The sequence below is a fragment of the Podarcis pityusensis genome (genome assembly GCF_964106645.2).
Source record: "Podarcis pityusensis genome assembly, chromosome: 1".
NCBI lineage: Eukaryota > Metazoa > Chordata > Lepidosauria > Squamata > Lacertidae > Podarcis > Podarcis pityusensis.
This window is the reverse complement of record NC_138028.1, coordinates 44,870,806-44,892,818: the sequence shown is the minus strand read 5'-3', so window position 1 is coordinate 44,892,818 and position 22,013 is coordinate 44,870,806. Positions and strand designations below refer to the sequence as shown.

Genomic DNA, 22,013 nt, shown 5'->3' with positions numbered 1-22,013 from the left:
CACCACTACCATAAAGGTCCGGCCGTGAAAGGGGCCAGCCAGATCGATGTGCACCCTCGACCAGGGTGTCTTTGGCGTCTCCCAGGTGTGTCCCTTAGCTGCCGGTGGTGCAGGCCTCGACTCCTGGCACGCTTGACAGGCGGACACCCAGGCAGTGATGGCATCGTCCATATTAGGCCACCAGACGTAACACCGAGCCAACGCCTTCATTTTGACAATTCCCGGGTGGCCAACGTGCAGAGCCTCCAGGACGCGCTGACGGAGTCTCTGGGGAATCACGACGCGGTCTCCCCACAGCAGACAGCCGCGATGAGCTGAGAGTTCCTGTTGTCTGGTTGCGAAGGGCTGGAACTCCGATGCAAAAGGCCCTTGTGGCCACCCCCTCCACACCCAGTTGAGCACCCGGCTGATGGTGCGATCCTGGGCAGATGCGGAGGCCACAGTGGCAGCCGATACAGGCGCTGCCGGAAGATCCTCAATCAGAAGGAGCGATGAAGCTGGAGCCGGGTCTTCCACAAATGCTGGAAGAGGGCAACGGCTGAGGGCGTCGGCATGGCCCATCGATTTCCCCGGGCGATGGATGAGCCGGTAGTGGTAGGCAGCCAGGAAAACAGTCCAGCGCAGCATGCGTGGTGAGAGGACCGGTGGAGTTGGACGATCACCGGCGAGGAGGCCCAGGAGTGGCTTGTGGTCAGTGATGAGGTCAAAAGTCCTGCCATAGAGGTATTCATGGAACCTCTTCACTCCAGCCACAAGTGCCAACGCCTCCTTGTCGAGCTGGCTGTAATTCCGTTCCGTCGGAGATAGAGTCCTGGAAAAGTAGGCGAGCGGTGCTTCTCTTCCATCTGGAAAACGGTGACTAAGGACAGCACCGATGCCAAAAGGTGAGGCGTCGCAGGCAAGGACCAGCGGCCTGGATTCACTGTACTGTACCAGCACACTGTCTGAAGAAAGGAGAGCCTTGACCGCGTTGAAGGCCGCCGTCTCCCGATGACCCCAGGCCCAAGGCGTCTTAGTGCTAAGGAGTCGGTGAAGAGGCTCAGCCACTGTGGCTTTGTGGGGCAGGAACATGTTATAAAAGTTCAGCAGCCCCAGGAATGCCTGCAACTCCGTTTTGTTCTTTGGGGTGGGGGCCTGCTGGATAGCGCGGATCTTGGATGTGGTTGGATGAAGACCGGAGGCATCGATAAGATAGCCCAGGAACTCTACCTGTGGAACGGCGATCTGGCACTTCTCCCTCTTTACCTTGAGCCCGGCCTCCTGGAACCTGGTCAGCATGGCACGGAGGCGCTCGAACAGCTGCTGGTGTGAGTCTGCAGACACCAAGACGTCATCAAAATATGGTACCACGCCCGGAAGCCCTTGCAGGAGACGCTCCATAAGGCTTTGGAAGATGCCAGGAGCCACACTCACCCCGAACTGCAACCGGCGGCAACGGAATGCCCCCCGGTGGGTGACGATCGTCTGGGCTTCAGCAGTGGCATCATCGACTGGCAGTTGTTGATAGGCTTGGGCAAGGTCCAGCTTAGCGAAGACCTTACCCTCACCCAGGGAATGCAGCAGGTGTTGGACAACAGGAACCGGATAAGCGTGCTGCTGAAGTGCCTTGTTGATCGTGCACTTGTAGTCAGCGCAGATTCTCACCGACCCATCTGGCTTGACAGGCGTGACGATGGGGGTTTCCCACTTTGCGTGGTCAACCGGCTCCAAAACTCCTTGGGCGATCAGTTTGTCCAGTTGTTCGTCCACCTTAGCCTTGAGAGCAAAGGGAACCCGGCGTGGCTTTAGCTTGATGGGGGCGACTTGTGGATCAAGGCTAAAGGAGATGGGCGTACCTGTATATTGGCCCAAGGTGCCGTCAAAAACCTCGGCAAAGTCTTTGACCAGACCCTCAGTCTCTGCGTTAGAGATGCAGTTGATGCCGGTGACTTCCAGGCCGAGGGCATCAAACCAGTCTAGCCCTAGGAGGCTTGGCCGCTGACCTTCGACCACCACCAACCGGAGCAGGCCCGAAAAATCCTTGAAGGCGATCCGGAACCGGCCAACGCCTACCACGGGAATGTCGTTTCCCTGGTAGTCTCTCAGGTGTACGCGGTGAGAGTCAAGTTGCCTTTTGGACACTCTGGGTACCAGTCTTTTGATGGTGCTCCATGACACAATGGACAGGGCAGACCCGGTGTCGATCTCCATGTCACATGGAGCTCCTTCAATGAGCACCGTGACGTTCAGCTTGCGTCGCGTAGGCGAGTCGGTTTGGCCAATCGTGGTTCCAGACGGGCAGCGGCAGTTGGTGAGAGCGAAACAACTTTCCTTGGCAGACTGGAGTGAAGACTTGGACTTGCGAGTCGATGAAGGGGGGGTGTCAGACGGAGCCGATCGGCAGACCTTAGCGATGTGGCCCCTTCTGGAACACTTCCTACAGATGGCGTCTCTGAATCGACACTTGGCACGGGAATGGTTGCCTCCGCAGCCAGCACATTCCGGTTGGCCCTTGGACTTCTGTTGGAACTTCCTGCGCTCCCGCTTTGTCTGGTGCACGTCATCGTCTTCACTCCAGTCTGCCAAGGAAAGTTGTTTGTGAAACATAAATGAGCAGAGTTTTTTTTAAAAAAACTGGGCAATGGCGCGCCGCCTGCCCCTGACTCCTGAGCCTTCCCCGATCTCGTTCCCCCTTTGTTTTGACAGATCAGGGGAGGCTCAGGAGTCATGGGCAGGTGGTCATTGCCCAGGAGGGGCCAGCCTGGTAGTGCAGTTGGCTCTGGCTGGCTTCAGGAGATGCTTGCTGCCGTGGCGCAGGAAAAATGGCGGGCGCCATGGCAATGAGCAGCACTAACAGCCTGGCTCTGGGCTGCTGAGGCTGCTGAGGCTGCTGCTGCTATGTTTCCCAGGGACAGATTTGCAAATCTGGGGACATTCTGGGGACAGAATTTGTCCGGGGACAGATTTGCAAATCTGGGGACTCTGGAGTAGGTGAAAACAAGCTTCAGCGCTCTCCTTGCATTGTTTATTCTGTTATCACCAGTTTGGGCCCTGCTTTCCTTTTGAGTGAAGGCAGAGGCAAAGTAGGTGTTGACCAGTTCTGTCTTCTCTCTGCCACCTAACAGCATTTCTCTGTCTTCTCCACGCAGAAGACCTAATACTTGCTTGTGTCAAGGTATTAAGTTTTAGGAAGGCAGAAGCTGCCAGTAAATGCTGGAATATGCTAGAACATTCTAGTGGGGCTGTAATTTTCCAAATTGCACAAAGCAAACACAGCTGTTGTTTTGTGTCTTATATTAGTGTCTTATCTTTGTGTCAAGGCCACTGGGAAGGGTATATCTGCTGCCCAGTGAGCAGTTTCTCATTCTTCTACTGACTTCTATTCCTTACTTTCTTTTTATATTCATGCAGTGTTATTTTTTATGCTGTAACTGGATTTTTCTCTAAAGTGAGCTAAGTTGAGCCTTGCTAGTGACCTAGCAAAGAATTGTAAGATTTATGCCTATTGGCTACTCTTGTATATGATTCCTTTGTGATTTCCCCTTTCTTCCATTTTTTAATAAATGCCCTTCTTAAATCTCAGTTCTCCTTATGCAGCCACACTGATTTTTTTAGATGCCTCCCAATTTTCTTTCTTATTGGAATTGTCTGCATTTGTGCCTTCAGTGGTTCACTTTTAGGAACTCCCATCTTGGACTCCCTTCTGTTTGAGTATTTCTAATCATGGGATCTCACCCAGTAGTTCCTTAACCTTTTTGAAATCAGCCTTCTTAAAGTGCACATCCGACTACACTCAGCTTTCCATTGCCTCTTAAAATGAAGCTCAATAGGACATGATCCCTTCCTCACAGATTTCCCAGTACTTCCACTTTGTTGATCAGTTCCTTCCTGTTGGTGAAAACCAGGTAAAAGATAGATGATTCCTTTGTTGCTTCTTCCACTTTCTGGGAAATGAAATTCTCATAATTACAGGGAGAGTGTTTGTTGAAAACAGATACCACAGAAGTGAGATTAGACTGGGAATGCTAAAACAGAGCATGTTTGGAACCTGTGCAGCCAGTCATTCTTCATTTCTTCCTTGACTGTTCTCCCTTCTTGTTCCTTGTACACCCAGAATACATTATGCAGATACATTACATTACATTAACAATTATTCTGAGGTTCAGGCTTTCCAGAAACACTTCATGCTTGTCTGTTTTCAAGAACTGGAGTAGCAAAAGAAGAAATGTAAGGGAGGTTTGTAGGAATGGCATTACAACTACGTTGTTTTAGTCATAGTGACCTGGGGTCCTTTTTGGTTATTTAAAAGATGAACCTAGGGAGTGGTGTAGTGGTTAGAATGTTAGACCAGGACCTGGGAGACCAGGGTTCAAATCCCCATTCATACATGAAGGGTGGCCTTGGGCCGGACACTCACTCTCAGCCTAACCTCTTGTTGTGGGAATTAACTGGGGAGGCAGTGAACTATGTACCCGACCTTGAGTTCCTTGGAGGAAAGGTGGGATATAAATGCAATGATTCTTTAAAAATAAATTATTAAGCATTTCAAAACAAATATTTTGTAAATGTATTAACAGAAAAATAATCATAAGGCATGGGGGAAAGAATTGCTGTTGATAACATTGCTATACTAATAAGCACAATTTAAAATGTTTATCTCTCCCTCTCCACTAACCCTACAGCAGGATGCATTCTGGTTTCTCTGAATTTAATCTGCTAGGATTTAGTATGAACTATACAGTGGTACCTCGGGTTACAGACGCTTCAGGTTACAGACGCTTCAGGTTACAGACTCCGCTAACTCAGAAATAGTACCTTGGGTTAAGAACTTTGCTTCAGGATGAGAACAGAAATTGTGCCACCGTAGCGCGGTGGCAGCGGGAGGCCCCATTAGCTAAAGTGGTACCTCAGGTTAAGATCAATTTCAGGTTAAGAATGGACCTCCAGAATGAATTAAGTTATTAACCCGAGGTACCACTGTAAAGGCAAACTAAGTTAAATAATTTGGGGTCTCAGGCACATAGCTTCTTTCTTGATAGGTCTATCATTGCTTTGTTGGATCAACTGAAATTTCAAAAGTTGAAGGAAAAAATGAAAGTATAAAAGGTACCTGTTATCAAAAGAGGCGTCTATGTAGAGAATATAAACTATGAATAAGTAAATTAAGGCTGCACTGTAGTATCATTAGCCTGTTAATGATATATAATTAATTGAGTCCTCCTGGTCTTTAATAGCATATATGAGTTTTCTTTGCAACATTGCATATAAAGCTAAAGAATTTGCCTTTCAGATACTGTACTAGATAATTTCCCCAACAAGTTGAATGAAACACCAGAATATTTGGAACTGACGGACACAGCTTTTTTCATCAATACCAGCTGCCCACCGCTTCTGAGGCCAGAGAGGAAAGTGGACCTTATTTTGCATTTAAATTATAGTGGAGGATCACAGACATTGGTGAGAAGATTCTTTTTATTATCTTTAACAACTTGACCATAACCATTCGTCTTTTCATTAATTTTTTACTTCAAATATTAACAGAAGACTGGAAGAGCTTGAAAAAGAACTTTTTGCTATGCCATATAGTTATTTGGTGTAGCTTCACATTTGATATAAAAATGGATTATTTTCTTCTTCTTCCAAGGACGACTGAGTCATATGGAGTAATGCTGGGGGGCAGGCAGGTGGTCCCCATTTCTCCCTACCACCAAAGATCTAGCTTCAGCTTTTTACACAGTCTTCTTACATGGGAAGTAATGTGGAGAAAGATGGCTTTGCTTTCTAATCCTCAGTATTTTCATGGAAAGAGAGTGAGAACAAGCAAAAGAGAATCAGCCCCTGGGAGAGGACAGTGGACGTCCTAGACAGACCGGACCTTGGACAATTATTATTGTGTCCTCCTCCTTCATCACCATTTTATAGACTCATAGTGCTAGAAAATCTGATCCACCTACCTATGCCAAGACAAGAGTACCCATACCCCAAATATCCCTGATAAGTGCCATATCATCCTTCTAGTGCAACTACTAGCTTTTGAGAAAGGAAAGCTGTAACCATATCTCTTTGGGTTCTGATGTTGTTCATGTTTAATGCTCTAGCCATTGGATCTAGCTACAAAATACTATGCGGAGCAGGGCATTCCATTTCCTAAGGTTGTGCTGACAGATGAAGACAGGAAGCATCTCAAGGAATGCTACCTCTTCGACAAAGCAGAGAGTCCAAAGGCTCCCATATTGCTGTATTTCCCCCTGGTTTGCGATACCTTCCAAAAATACAAAGCTCCTGGTGAGTAAAGAAGAGCAATAGTCTTCCTGAAGACAACATGACTTTCTTATCTGCTTATTTTCATGACTGACACCTATACACACACACACATGCATATATATATGGACGCGGGTGGCGCTCTGGGTTAAACCACAGAGCCTAGGGCTTGCTGATCAGAAGGTCGGCGGTTTGAATCCCCGCGACGGGGTGACCTCCCGTTGCTCGGTCCCTGCTCCTGCCAGCCTAGCAGTTCAAAAGCCCATCAAAGTGCAAGTAGATAAATAGGTACCACTCTGGCGGGAAGGTAAACGGTGTTTCCATGCGCTGCTCAGGTTCGCCATGCTGGCCACATGACCTGGAAGCTGTACACTGGCTTCCTTGACCAATAAAGCGAGATGAGCGCCGCAACCCCAGAGTCGGTCACGACTGGACCTAATGGTCAGGGGTCCCTTTACCTTACTATATATATATATATATATATATATATATATATATACACACACACACACAGTGGTACCTTGGGTTAAGTACAATGGCACTCTATGCTGCCCAAGTGAAAAGCCACTGTTTAGTTTGAAAAGTGTGTTGTCACTTTGGCAGTAGCAAGTGCTGCAGTGGAAACAAAAGAGCAGCTCTGGGTGTGTGAGGTGCTGTCCTCCATCTGCATGGTGGCTGTTTGGGTCATGGACCCTGGGTTCTATGTAGCATCCTCACTTCAGTCTGTCTTCTTTTGTTCCACTGGCTCATCATCTTTTATCCCCAACCCAGTCTACTTTATCAAATCTTCCTTCTAGCTTCTAGCCTTCACCTTCTAGTCTTCAACCCATTCACTCAGCACTTGTTGCACTGCTGCATTAAAAACCGAGATGAATGTGGCAGATGGGGATCTTCTCCCCTTCATTATAAATACATACAAATATAGACCATAAACACAATCGCTCAACCATCACAACCTCAAATTGGTTTCAGTTACTTTCAAGATTTTACTCATCTCATCCATTCTGACAGCGTGTTTTACCAAGACGAGGTTGTGTCAAATAGCCTAGTAATGGGCAGAGATTTCTTGCCAGTTTCTCACCGGAAACTGAAGTGGCTGAGCAATTAACAGGCAGGGATGAATATGCTCATACTCTCCTCTCTGACTCCTTGAAAAGAATGTGAAGCTTGGCTGCTCTTGCGAGGCATTACACACCCACACACCCACCTCTCAACTTAGTTCAATGTTCTAATGAAATTAGAAGTTATTGACCAGGGAATGGGGGGGGGGGGGGGCTTATGGCTCTCCATATATTGTTGGACCCACCAGCCCCAGCCAACATGGTCAGTGGTCAGAATAGTGAGAGTTATAGCTCAACAGCATCTAGGGTGCCAGAGGTTCCCCAGCTCTGATTTATTTAGGGGTGCCATTTTCTGAAAATCCTGATGTTGAGCTTATCCACACACATCCCACCCCCAGTTCCTGTCTTTCTCCTTGATCTCAATGCGAAGTAAGTTACTTATTTTACTGATTCTACTAAAATGGCAAAAAAGATAACTGCATATCATATGGATTATAGCACACATTATTTCCTTCCATCTTGTTTCCATAGGTGTAGAACGCAGTCCTAGTGAGATGGAGGAAGGCCAAGTTGATGTCAGCAGCACCGTATTTACCCCATTTGCTACTGGCGCGCTGCAGTATTCAGAGGCTAATTTCAACAAGCTATTAAATTTGACCAACTACAATATCCTCAATAATCAACATATGATTCTTCAGGCTCTGCGTACAGCAGTACAACGAAAGAAGCAGCAGAAGCAACAGTCTCTATGACTCTCTTCTTAACCCTCTCCAAATGTATTTTCTGCATTTTCTGCCACTTGCCAGTATTACAGAAATGGGAACTTGCTAATTATTATTTGTGATTTATGGGCCGCAAGTGTACCAAGGTGCTCTGTTATTTTGTTTGCATACAAATATGGTAGGAAACAAATTGGGAGATAGTGACTGAGAGACATCTACTCGCAATTGGTCACCAATGAGGGGCTGGAACATGGTCGTCTTAGGCTCAGGTCCAGCACTACAGAGGCTTTGCTAAAATATAGACCTGAGTTATATTGCCTCAGCAACCGAAGCTTAGTGACAAAAGCCATTGACAAAATACGAATATCTATAATAGGCCTCTAAGTTTCAGATCTTAGGTTTTGTTCATAAATGCATGATTGTCACTTGATGATGGCAATATGAAGCAGCCATTACCGATCAAACAAACCAGAAGAGAACTCCCCTCTCACTTCATATCAACCCAGATACAATACCTTGAAATGGAGAAAGTTTACATGTTCAGCGCGAGCTCATTGACTGAGACCAATATGTTATCAAGTGATGTACATACAATGTGAATTTGTTCTCAGTATCTTCTAGAGATATGATATTGGTTTTCAATACTATAGACTATCATGAAGCAATGGAGTGTTCATATGTGAATCAGCCTTCCCTATGTGAAAATTCAGATCGAGAAATACTGTTATGAGTTTGGGGGGTGCCAGACCTCTAAATTTCTGGATCCAGTTAAGTGCTAAAAGCTAATCAGGCCAGGCTAGCTTCCTGTGTTCAGGTAATTGCCTGGGTGAAGGGCCATTAAATGAGAACAAAGGAAAAGGTGACAGGCCATTAAGAAAGAAAAAGAGAGGGGGCTCTGGGGCAGATGGCGAATAGAAAGTTAAAAAGACAAAAGTCAGAGTTTAAAGTGAAGTGTGTGTAATGTCGCCTAGAGGTAAAGTTGCAGGCTAGAAAGGAAAAAAGGGCAAAGCACAGTATTTGAATCCAAGACTGTAGCTACAGGAGAAGCAAGACCCTTTTTGGGGTGTTAATTCTGTGAATGCCTCCATTGCAGACTCAGGTTTTATATGTGTGTAAATAAACCATATATCTTAAAGATACCACTGTCTCTGCTGTGCCTCATTCCCAAAAGGAAACACAAACTCTGGGTAAGTGCTTGGAACCCCTGAAATCTTGCACAGCTCAGAGACTGGGGTGGCATGCAACCATATATATTTTTTAAAGTATTATGTTTACAAAGTTGTGATTCAAATAAGTCATATAAACTTGTAACAAAGAAAAGGAATACAAGAATGGGAAATCCCACCCCCAACCATAATTTCCTCATATATTATCATGATCACCAAAAAGATTACAACAAGTAAATAAGGATCATCAGCACAATCTTAGCTTCAATATGCACAGCTACCTGGAGACCTGTGTTAATTCTCTTTCCACAGAATAAGATAAGATGAGCTTTAAGGCTGACCTTGGGCCTCACTGTCTGTGTCATGCCTAAGACCACTAGACATATAACCCCCAAAGGATCATGCATCTTGAACAGCTATATGACTGGGAGAAAGATGGGGAGAAGCCACCAAGTTTATACTACAAAGCCAGGATGCATTCCCACCAAAAAATACACATTTTCTTTTGTTGGTTGACCTCAGCAGTGGATGGGGTGGTGGTGACATGGCATCCAGCTAACCCCTGGTTGGTTGTGTCACTGCTGCTTACCGAGGATGGCATGGTGCAAACACATCAGTGGAGCCAATTTGGTGCTCCTATTGGTGCATTGGCTGCCTTGCCACTCCTTGCCCCTCTCCTCTGGCACTGTGGTCTAAACTACTGAGCCCCTTGTGCTTGCTGATCAGAAGGTCAGAGGTTTGAATCCCCACAACTGGGTGAGCTCCTGTTCCTCTGTCCCAGCTCCTGCCAAGCTAGCAGTTCAAAAGCATACCAGTGCAAGTAGATAAATAGGTACCACTGCGGCGGGAAGGTAAGCAACATTTCTGTGCACTCTGGTTTCCATCATGGTGTTCCATTGCACCAGAGGCGGTATAGTCATGCTGGCCACATGACCCAGAAAGCTGTCTGTGGACAGATGCCAGCTCCCTCAGCCTGAAAGCGAGATGAGCGCTGCGACCTCATAGTCACCTTTGACTGGACTTAACCATCCAGGTGTCCTTTACCTTTTTTTTTAACCTTACCTAGTAAGCAGCAGCAACATGCCTGGACGTCAGGTGAGCACTGCGGCTGCCCCACCATGCCACCTGCTACTGGTCATTCCTGTATTATCATTTCAGGTGGAAAACAATACGGAATATGCTACATGTCACTACCATGGCAAATGGTGTAGGTGTTGGCTTGCAAATCCAGGACTGATGGCCACCAAGACATTGTTCAGCTTCCCAATTGGGACAGGCAACACACCTTTTATTCAGTGTTGCCTTGTTAATTAGACATCTGATTGCTTTTGCGCTGTCCATTTGCAGTTTCTGTCACATGTATTTTGGATCAGCCCCTGTCTACTGGCCGTGGTAGTAAACAATAGCTTATTTTTCAGTTAATCTCTAAAAATAATTTCAGCAGTCTCTTGGCCACCACCCCATGAGTTTTGAGGGTGGTGAAGGCAGGATCAGGCAGGCAGGATCAGGGTCACATATAAACCCATCCAAGGGTTGTGCTTGTTCTCATGTTGATTTCTCATTCAGCTGGACTGGCAAGGTCAGCACATATAGCACAGCAACTCTTTACAGTATGGGTAACAGTGATGTACGCTGTTCCTCCTACCTTCTCCACTAGATACTGCTCCTGCACTTCCCATGCAATGCTGTTGATAACAGAGCCTCCGTTAGTGTCTTGTCTAGTGATGGGGGAGAATTTCAATTCATGCCATATATAAAGGTGAATTTATCAAATTCACACTTTCCAAAACAGTATGAGAACCAAAACACAGCTATCTTTTGAATTTTGCACTTCTTTGAATTTTGGGGTGCATTTCTGCAACTAAAGAATGCTTACAAACATGCACATATTAGGGGACATTGCTTGCAAAAATATGGTGTCAAAGCTGCATAAACGTGTTTATTAGGAGAAATTCAAACTAAAACACAGAGAGATTTTCATGAAGTTTGTTTGTTTTTAATCACAAATTGCTGCAGAAAGGTGGGGAACTGAATTTAAAATTTGATAAATGAGAAGTTGAGAGAACTGAAATTGACAGAACCGCCCTTCACTAGCCTTGACTGCTCCTACTGTGCTGTGGTTTAGCTCTCCATCCAAAGGACATCCTTGATGTATCTGAAGTGTGCTCTCACGTACCTTTTCAGGGCTGATTCACACTCGCATATCTCCCACTTGCTGCAGCGGAGAGACTATGTTTGATTCACCAAAGCTGTCAGCAGCTGGAGTCATGCCTAAGTCAGCAATAAAAGAAGGCACTAAATGTCAGTGAAGTTAGCTCTTTATTCGAGGCTTTCTACTCAGCATGGGCTATGACCAAGCCAAAGCTCTCATAAAACAATGTGTAGTAGACACTGAGCGCCAATTGGATCTAGCCTGGACTCCAACTTTTATTGCCAATGAATCCTCCAGGTACTCTGCCTACCCTATGGCATATCTAGCTAAACTCAAAGTCCCTAAGCACCGGAGGGCCTTTACCTTGGCTCTATGTCATGCCCTCCCCTGGGCTGTCCTTGGATTGCTTACCTGGAGAGACAATGCCCCTGTGACTCTGGTCAAATAGAAACAACAGAGCATGTGCTTCTGTAGTGCCTGTATTACAGAGACATTCATACTAGCTTCATCTTACCATTACTGCATAAGTACCCAGTGTTCTTGAAGCTACCAACATGAGTTTGAGGCAGTGGAAGACAGGAGTGCCTGGTGTGCTCTGGTCCATGGGGTCACGAAGAGTCGGACACGACTAAACAACTAAACAACAACACCCGGGGCGCCTTCTTGCTGCTTTCAGATACCAACCCTGCTACAACATACAATGTTGCCAGATTCGGCACAGCAGCGCTCAAAATTTGTTGGACGATGACCCGTACCACAAACTAGATTAATGAGCACTCATATCAGAGTGCTCTGTAGACTGATAGCTATAGTCTTATATATATTAACCTCTTACAATCTGACACTCCTGTCTAATGTTCCCAACACTTCTTTTAGACTTTCCTTGCTTCCTTTAGATTCTTATAGACTTGTTATTCTTTTTAGTTTTTCAAACCGTTTTCCAGATTTTAAATGACTGTACCCCCACTTCCTTATGCTGGTCTATGACCGTAATAAAGATTCGATTCGATTCAAGGAAACAAAACTGTTCAGTCTTAGTGGTCACAACATCCCTTCCCTTCCCAGGAGGTCTTGCCACAATGAAGCAGTTGCGAGGACTGAAGGTCCCCTCCTTCCAACTGCTATCTAAGGCTCCTCTCCCACATCCTCCATCAGCAGCCTAAGACTTTGTTGTCTTGCCTCTCATTGCTCCACCTTCTTCATTCCTCTGTGTGTTCCGGGGGGTTGGGAGGGGGAGGGGAGCTGGTTGCAGAAGGAGAGGAAGGGGAAAACTGCCTGGCCTTTTCAGCAGTCTGCTTCATCTCTGTCTCCAGCCCCATGTCCTTTTCTGCTTCTGAAGAAGAGTTTGAAGAAGAAGAAGAGGAGGAGGAGGAGTTTGGATTTGATATCCCGCTTTATCACTACCCTAAGGAGTCTCAAAGCGGCTAACATTCTCCTTTCCCTTCCTCCCCCACAACAAACACTCTGTGAGGTGAGTGGGGCTGAGAGACTTCAGAGAAGTGTGACTAGCCCAAGGTCACCCAGCAGCTGCATGTGGAGGAGCGGAGATGGTTCACCAGATTATGAGTCTACCGCTCTTAACCACTACATCACACTGGCTCTCTGAGTCTGGATTACCCTGTGCCACAGCCTCTTCCTGCCCACTAAACCAGGGGTCGGCAAGGTTTACCTCGCCTGCACCGGTTCACTCCAGCAGAGATCCCTCTGTAAATCAGATTGCTTGTGCGCGTGAACGCGTGTGCCTGCAATTTCCGGCGTCTGCGCAGACATGATTTCCAGCGCCGCGGAAGCAAGTCGCTGCACCGCGCTGTGCTGGTTTAGTGCAGCATGTGGGAACTCACCAAGCAGGCGGCTTGGTTCAGGGGCGGCTCGTGGGCCGGTTAAACAACCCCCGCGGGTTGCTTGTGGCCCATGGGTCTTAGGTTGCCACCCCTGCACTAAACCCTGTTGCTGCTTCTGACACCACAAAGCATGTTGCCTTTTCAGCTTCTTCCACCTCTTCCTCCCAGTCTGCTCCCTCTGACCATAGATCGTTGTCCCACCACCAAACCCCTGGCTCTGAGCTGCCCTCCCTTGGGGGTTCCCCAGCTTTTGCCTTCTTCCACTCCTCTGTATCCAGCCAGTCCATGACAAAGGGACAAGCTTTCCCACTTGCTCCTCTTATAAGGAGGAGCTGCTGTTGGAGGATGTACTATAGCTTCCTGACATTTGCGGGGTGGGTGTGTGGGAGCTGGCCTTTGCCTTAGGCAAAAGGAATCAAGAATTTGGCTTTCAGTTGTTGGTTTGATAAGATAAGAGTATTTTCCCCTTAAACTTTTTACAATTTATTTTTTTTGCCTGGCATTTTGTATCTGTGTTAAGCTTTGTGGGTCCTTTTTGCCAGAAGGTGGGCATAGGAACAAACTATAGTTAATTAGGATCACAGCTATACCATATATTTAAACCACATGGTTTCTCCCCAGATAATCCTGGGTATCCTGAGGAACTGAGTTTGTTATGGGTGCTGGGAGGTGTACCTGTTAGGGTTAAACTATTGTTCCCAGGATTCCTTGGGGGAAGCCACGTGGTTTAAATATGTGTTAAATGTATGTTGCAAATGTGTCCTAATTGAGCAACTGGTTGCATTTGTGAATGAGCCATAACAAACTTAACACAACAGGTAAAACAGTCACATCATGTAACCCACAATGCTTTTCAGTTAAGTCAGTACACACTTTCAGGTACAGTCATCAAGCACTGAGTAATAAAATGATGTACATGCACATGTAAGAAACTGAATGTAAAATGGAAATGGTCATCCTAGTTTTGCTGCCCTATTCAAGAATGGCAAAATCCGTGTGTGTGTGCTTCAGATTTTTTTGGGAAGAGTCAGTGCATGTGTGTGTGTAACACACACACACTTACCTTACCTTTAATATATTTTTTAAATAAAAAAATAGTCCTCCCCCCATTAAAAATGCCTTTTCTTTTTTCTCCCTCTTATGCTAGGTGTATGTGTGGTGCTGTCACCATTGTTTTGCCCTCAAAAGGTGATAGGAGTAGCATTTTATTGAGCCCCCCACCCCAGTCTATTCCCCCCCAAACTAAACAGGTGTAGATCTTCTAGCTATGGATGGACAGAGCAAGATAATTACATCCTATTTCAATTTTGTTGATGTTCAGTCATAGGTCCATCCGATCTCATTTTGTGCAGACTTTTTGTTTTGGTAATGCAACCTACCTGCCCCCCCCCATTTAAATTATACACATTTTATAGGAATCTACACTTTGGTCATACCACACCTGAAGTGCAACTACTGATGCTACTAACAACAGTACAGTGGTACCTCGGGTTAAGAACTTAATTCGTTCCGGAGGTCCGTTCTTAACCTGAAACTGTTCTTAACCTGAGGTACCACTTTAGCTAATGGGGCCTCCCTCTGCTGCCGTGCCACCGCCGCACGATTTCTGTCCTCATTCTGAAGCAAAGTTCTTAACCCGAGGTACTATTTCTGGGTTAGCAGAGTCTGTAACCTGAAGCGTCTGTAACCTGAAGCATCTGTAACCCGAGGTACCACTGTAACAATATTTTTTTAAAGGCATGTTTTTGCTTTGTGTCTTTAAAACCAGAAAGGGCTATATTTCAGTCTTTATAATCTTTGGTCCATTTTTTTAAAAAAAGCAGCCTGGCTTCTGACTGCTATGTTATAGAGTCCCACTCCCTTAAATTGTCCTCTGCAATACTTTCTTTACCACTGTAGGGCCATTATGCTGGATTGCTTTCATGCTTCAGAATATACCAGAATCACTTACTAGCTTTTGGCATTTATTGTGCTAGTTTAACTATATATGATAACAAATCTAAGATCGAACTCTTTGCTAAAGACCACGGGCAATGTAGTTTCCTCCTCACAGACCTACAGTTCCTACTACCATTAGGGGGATACGGGTGGCGCTGTGGTCTAAACCACAGAGGCTCTTGGGCTTGCCGATCAGAAGGTCAGCGGTTTGAATCCATGCAATGGGGTGAGCTCCCATTGCTCTGTCCCAGCTCCTGCCAACCTAGCAGTTCGAAAGCATACCAGCATGAGTAGATAAATAGTTACCACTGCGGCGCGAAGGTAGATGGCATTTCCATGTGCTCTGGTTTCTGTCACTGTGTTTCCATTCAGCCAGAAGCGGTTTAGTCATGCTGGCCACATAACCTGGAAAGCTGTCTGTAGACAAACACTGGCTCCCTTGGCCTGAAGCAAGATGAGCGCCACAACCCCATTTGACTGGATGTAACCATCCAGGGGTCCTTTACCTTTCCCCTTACTACCATTATAACAAACTACTGTTCCCAAAATTATTTGGGAGGAAGTTGTGTACTTTAACTGTGCACGTGGATGTCTTACTTGGGCGAAAGAGACCTTTAGTCAGGGAAGGAAAAGTACAGGCTCAGCAGCACACACAGTGCTCGAGCATCTATGAATAAACATGTTGGATTGCAATCCATGTGAGCCAGATAGTTGATAGCTACACTAATGCATATTGTATTTTACCAGTTTAACTGTCATGGCTTCCTCCAGATAATGCTGAGAGCTGTGGCTTGGTGGTGGTGAACTGTGAACTGTGACTTGGTGGTGGTATTCAGAATTCTCTAGCCCTAGTCATGCCTTACTCTCAGCTAGAGCATATCTTTGTTGACCGTGGAGCAGATCTGTGCTTTTAGCCCCAGCTCTGCCACCAGGTCTTCTTTCTGCAACAACTACATGCCATGTGTGGTTGTCAGCAGTGGTATTTGAACTCCTGAGCACTACTCACAGGTAGGCCTTCTGCATGCCTGAGAGGTGAGGTTGCATGGGTATCCTGATAGCACAGAGCCTCTACATGTGAGTAGGTTCCTGGGCATTTGCATTTTTCCACTATGCACAACATACAGCTATTTCTGAAAGAAGCCCCAGTGGGGTCTTTGGGACCCACAATGCCTCACTGTAAGGAAGGGCCTCTTCCCCGCAGTGAGACATGGGGCAAGGGCTCCACATGACAAAAGCAGCAGCAGCTGTGAAGATGTAGCCATGGTGACATGTGGCTGATAGGGAGCAACAAACTGACACCTCTCCTAATCTGCCATCTGAGCCATGAAGCTCATTGTGGCTCATAGTAAGGCCAGCCTTGCCTGTACCAACCAGGAACTGGTTCTTCCTTGTGAAGGGCAAGCTAACACTGCCTTATTATCTAATTTGATAGTTTCCTGGCTCTTACCTCTTTATCTTTGTGTACAGTGGTGCCTCGGGTTACATACGCTTCAGGTTACAGACTCCGCTAACCCAGAAATATTACCTCGGGTTAAGAACTTTGCTTCAGGATGAGAACAGAAATTGTGCTGTAGCGGCGCGGCGGCAGCAGGAGGCCCCATTAGCTAAAGTGGTGCTTCAGGTTAAGAACAGTTTCAGGTTAAGAACGGACCTCCGGAACGAATTAAGTACTTAACCCGAGGTACCACTGCACTTGTAAGCTTTGTATACTTAAAAAAAATCCAGTTTTACTTCTTTTTAGTATCAAAAATTTACAGGTTAATTTCATGCTCTGCCTCCCCCTCCCTACAATAGGTTTGAAATCTTCCCTTGCATATGGAAGTGTCTGGAAATGAGTGTTTTGGGGCACCCCTCTGGGGACCTCAGAATCTCAACACCCCTCCAGTTATTTGAAGACCGGAATAAATTTCTCGTGCTTTGAGGTTGCTTGCTACTTAGAACATGGTGAGATTCTTATTTGGTGGTTGATCTTATCTATAAAAAGAAACTAAATGAAGATTCTGTATTAATAGTGGAACAGTCTGGATTAATAATGGAAAATTTCCAACTTGAGACTGGTACACTATAGTCAATGTGATTTCCTTCCATGTAAGTATGTTTACTATTAGTTGCTGTGTTCAGGGAACAAATGTGCAAGGCACAGAAATTCAACTGAGTTGACAGAAATAAGACAAGTTGACACATGAGCCTAAGGTGGCCTCAAGCAATTATTTGCATATGTTTCTTTTCATGGATAAGGAAGACGTTAAGCTGCTTCTACCTGCTATGAAGTAATTCTCACTTTTAACTATGTTGCAAAAGCTTGGTAGTGCATAAATAGAAAGAAGGAGCTATCCTTCCTGGGTAATATATCTCAGGAATAGCCAACATGGTGCCATTCAGATATTCAGACTACAACTTCCGTAGCCAGCATGGCCAATGCTCAGGGATGATGGCCATACGTCCTGATTTTCCTGGAATTCACTTCCGAAAATGGCATCCTGGATTATTTTTTAGAAATCCAGCAAATGTCCGGAAAAGCTCAAAAATTCTTGTAGCTTTTACTGAAAAAGATCAACAACTTTTGGGTTTTCCTTTAAAAAGTTCAACAATTTTTGAGGTTTCCTAAACATGCAGGTGCTGTACTTCAGTCCCATCCTGGTATAACTTTGTGATGGAGGTGCTCCTATGATATACAGTGGTACCTCGGTTTTCAACCGTAATCCATTTCAGAAGACCAAGTTCCGAATCATTCGGAAACTGAAGCATTTACTTCCGGAAAACTCAATATGGAAGCCATGTAGTGTGTTCGACTTCCGAAAAGCTTTTGGAAACTGAAGCATTTATTTCTGGGTTTTCAGTGTTCGAAAACTTAAACATTTGACTTTTGAGACGTTTGAGAACCGAGGTACAGCTGTATTATTAATTGCCTTCCACACAAGAGTCTCAATGTGATGTAAAATAAAAAATAGCAAAAAACACACAAGCCAGTTAAAACCACAAAAAGCAAAACAATACAAAAATGGCACCCATGGCAGAGATCCATTCAATCAGCTGGAAAAGTCCACTGGAACAAACATGACATCCATTTTTTTCTGAAAAGTGCAGATAATGGGCACCTGTTATACCTGGAGGCGAATGATGTTCCCTGGTTCATCATGGTGCTATTATATGGTTTCCTGAAATATGAACGTTTTTATAGACTGGACTGGTGTGCCACAAACTGGACAAAATTCAGAACAAGATAAGTGATTCTAGACCTGTATTAATTTCAGCTGACTAGGTCTATGTACATGTTGGCTAAATGCTTACTAATATTTTGTACCCACTCAATCCAAAAGGCCTCATATTTTGGCCATTAAGACTTTTGGTAAGCTTTGAATCTCTGTAGTGGGGAAGTAGATGATTGTGTTATCCAACTCCAAGCCTTCTCTATGTCCTCGTCACATTTTCATAAACATCCCCAAATATGGGAGTATTCTCTTTATCAATGTTCTATTAAATCTTTATTGGTTAAGTCTTGTTATGCAGATTAAGGGCTACGTCAGTCAAACATCTGCATTTTTCAGTGGAGGAAGATCATGGAGTGGCCATCAACAATCTTTCTTCTTTGCCTTTACTTAAATAATTTTCCAAACATTTATTTGCACATTTAAGGGTTCCCCATTCTCAATATGCTGAGAAGTCCAGGGGAAAAGATACAGGGATACAACCACCATCTTTGTATTGGGTTCCCACAAAGAGGTCCTTCACCTCAAGCTGCTTCATCTCCAGGTAGTTCACATAGCTTCATTTAAACAGCGTAACTTTCCTAGACTTTGAGAGCTCAGTACACAGGCTGAATAGTTAAATGGATGTTCTCATCAACCACGTTGTATGGCCACAATGACCTATAGCCACTTAAGTCACCTCCACCACAACACAGGGACCTTCAGCATCAATTAACTCAAATGACTGGCTTCAAGATACTGAAGGAAATAGGGAGGGAGCTATTTTCATTCCTTGGAATTCAGAAAGGGGTGGGGTCATGAGTCACCTGCTCATCTACTTCACCCAGGAGGCACTGTCAGCTGTGAACTTTATCACTCAAGCACCACTTCGAGCAACTGGATCATATGCAGCAGATACCACGATGGGGGCTAATTCAAGTTCACCTGAGGTAAGAAAACTTTGCAAATCAAGCCAAACAGCCTGGGCTTGTAGGAAGCCCGTTCTGAAGCTCGTTATGCGTACTTTCAAATGTAGGTAGAACATGTTTGAGCAACTTGACAAATCCACAGGTGCAGTACTTGATTGAAAGAGTTGCCTTTCGTCTCTGCCCTTTTGGTTTGATTCCCTTTGGTACATTTAGCTTGAGAGCGAGTGAGAAACCTTACAAACAATTAAACAAACCACTCTGGTAGGAGAGCTGTGAAGTATTTATGCATGTAGGTGGAATTTGTAACAACACTGAGTGGCTATTTTTAATCTATTTTTCTTTCTTTCTTTAGGGCTTAGCAAATAATCGAAATTTGGCAAGACCGGTATGTATGAAATGGGGGGAAACACCTTCAGAACATAAGTTTGTTATAATGTGTGTCAGGGGAGTGGATATTAGGATGAAAACGTGCCATAATTTCAATCGCAAATACACTGTATACATGGATAAATGTTGGTTGTTGTGGTGGTCCATCAGATCTTATAATTTTCATCATCCTGTACCAGCACACTCAGATTCTTACTTTGTTCTTAGGAACTGTTCCATTTTCAAAATGTCTCTCAATACAGATTTATTCCTCCTCCTTTTTGTTCCTTTCTCAATTTGTTTCATGGAAATATGGCTGTATGTTAGTATATAAGGTTCTACACAGTGTTTTCTGTTTAGTGGCATTCCAGATTTATCCTGAGAATATTAAATTTAAAAAAATCGGAACTGTAGGGATGCCAGATAGTTTGTCTCAAATGAGAGCAGCATTTCATTCAGCAGGTTTTACACATGAAAAGCAGACTATAGCGCAACTGTAAAAATTATATGGAAAAGGCCTTTTAGAAGCTTATATTTTTATATTGGGAGATGTACTGAATCCCCCCCAATAATCCTCCCCAGTGCTGTATCAAAGTTGCAAGAATAAAATCAATAAAGAATAGCAATAATATGTAAAATGGGATACACTAATTGGGGTGTTACTTCCTATTGTTTATTTGAACAAGTATGTTTTTGTACTGATGAACGGCTACCAGTGTTGAAAACAATTGAGCTACCCCTCTTTCTCTGAGAATTGGGAGATTCTCTAATAGTGGTGGCTAATCTCTGGTCCTCAGTGCTTTTTTTCTAGAAAAATCAGTGCCGGTACTCACTGTGAGGCTGTTACAGTAAGTGCCACACTTTTTAACAACAAAAAGGAGGTGCCGGTATTGCGTACCTTTGAGTACCCCCTAATGAGTCCGCCAGATATTGGACTCCAGGTCCCATCATCCCCAGCCAGCATGGTTAATGATGATGTGAGTCCAGCAATATCTAGAAGGCTGCAGGTTCTCCATCCCTGTATCAGAGACTCAGGAGTGTGATGATAATGCGTTGTGTTGGTTGCAACACACCTACTATAGATATTACAGTGAAGATGGACAAAATTCAGAATTATTTGCGTGCCCAGCCGCAGAGTCCCCCACCCGGCGTGCCTAACTACTGAGTGGGAAATGAACGGACACAACAACTGCCTGGGATTTAAAATAAATAATAATAATAACAATAAATTTTTTTATATACCCCTCCCTTCCCGGTTCAAAAACCGGGCTCAGGGTGGCTAACAACAAATGTAGAACACTTAATTATAAAAGCAGCATAAAATACAGCATAAAACATGAATAACAATAAAATTCAAAAATCAATTTAGGGGAAATAAGCATTAGATAATCCCCAGGGCTAGCTGGCTGAATTGGTCCTACTTGGGCCAGCGAGGAGGCCAGGGGAGAATTAGCTGTGGGGTCTCAGAGCAGGTGATCTTCATAAAAGGGGAGGGGGAGGAAAGGGAAGGGAAATAAAAGATCAGGCTGAATTCAAATTAAAGGCCAGGTGGAAGAGCTCTGTCTTACAGGCCTGACTGAAGGAGGTTAAATCTTGAAGGGCCCTGGTCTCATGGGACACCAGGTTGGAGCTATCATTGAAAAGGCCCTGGCCCTGGTGGAGGATAATCTGACTTCCTTAGGGCCCGGGACCTCTAAACTATGGTTGTTCATGGACCTTAAAGTCCTCTGCAGGGCATACCAGGAGAGGCGGTCCCGTAGATACGAGGGCCCTAAGCCACAAAGGGCAGCCCCGTGTAGAGCGAATTACAGTAGTCAAGCCTGGAGGTGACCATTGCATGGATCACTGTGGCCAGATTGGGGCGGGAAAGGCTACAACTTTATTGATTTCAGATGTAGGAAGCCTTAGCATAGGTACTGGGCATATATTCCTCTCAGCCCCGCCCTAGCTGGGGGGCTGAGGCATGACAGGGTCTATTCGGGGATGAATCCATCACAAAATGCAGGTTTACACAGATGGCCTCCAAATGCCGAGGGAAGCTCTATGGCGCGCTAGCCCTACCAAGTGGCTCTTGGGACAGAGACTCTCCACCAGACCCCTCTTACAGGGTACCCTGTTATCGCTGCCACAGAGAACAGGGGCTGGGTGAGTCACCATTTCACCGCACCCGAATTGGATGAAAGACTATAGGATTCCACCCAAGGCCTAAACTGCCAAAGTTGTGACTAGTGCTAAGGGGAAGGCGAAACCTGCAAAGCAGGGAAAATTCATTCCCGGCTCCGAATACAGCAACTGTCAAAAGACCACAGCAAAGCCCTCCTAGCTGAAAAGGAAATGTTAGAGCAATAATAAACTATTAATGAAAGGGTGGGTGATGCTCCTGGCTGATTGGATGCTGTGCTGAGGGGTT

At 45.2% G+C, this 22,013-nt stretch overlaps 2 protein-coding genes across 2 annotated transcripts in view; both read left to right on the top strand.

Annotated features, from left to right (window-relative positions):
- LOC308472164 (cytosolic phospholipase A2 epsilon-like) overlaps window positions 1-9,162 on the top strand; it is a 41,333-nt gene extending 32,171 nt beyond the window's left edge. Inside the window, exons 19-21 of the mRNA XM_080996796.1 lie at window positions 5,270-5,436; window positions 6,078-6,264; window positions 7,833-9,162. Of these exons, the coding sequence (XP_080852922.1) occupies window positions 5,270-5,436; window positions 6,078-6,264; window positions 7,833-8,053 (575 nt within the window). The 3' untranslated portion in view covers window positions 8,054-9,162. The remainder of the gene's footprint in view (window positions 1-5,269; window positions 5,437-6,077; window positions 6,265-7,832) is intronic.
- A 9,989-nt stretch (window positions 9,163-19,151) lies between these two features.
- Window positions 19,152-22,013, top strand: part of LOC308472136 (cytosolic phospholipase A2 epsilon-like) — a 46,395-nt gene continuing 43,533 nt past the window's right edge. The window contains exons 1-2 of the mRNA XM_080996643.1: window positions 19,152-19,258; window positions 19,590-19,622. Coding sequence (XP_080852769.1) covers window positions 19,232-19,258; window positions 19,590-19,622 — 60 coding nt within the window. The 5' untranslated portion in view covers window positions 19,152-19,231. The remainder of the gene's footprint in view (window positions 19,259-19,589; window positions 19,623-22,013) is intronic.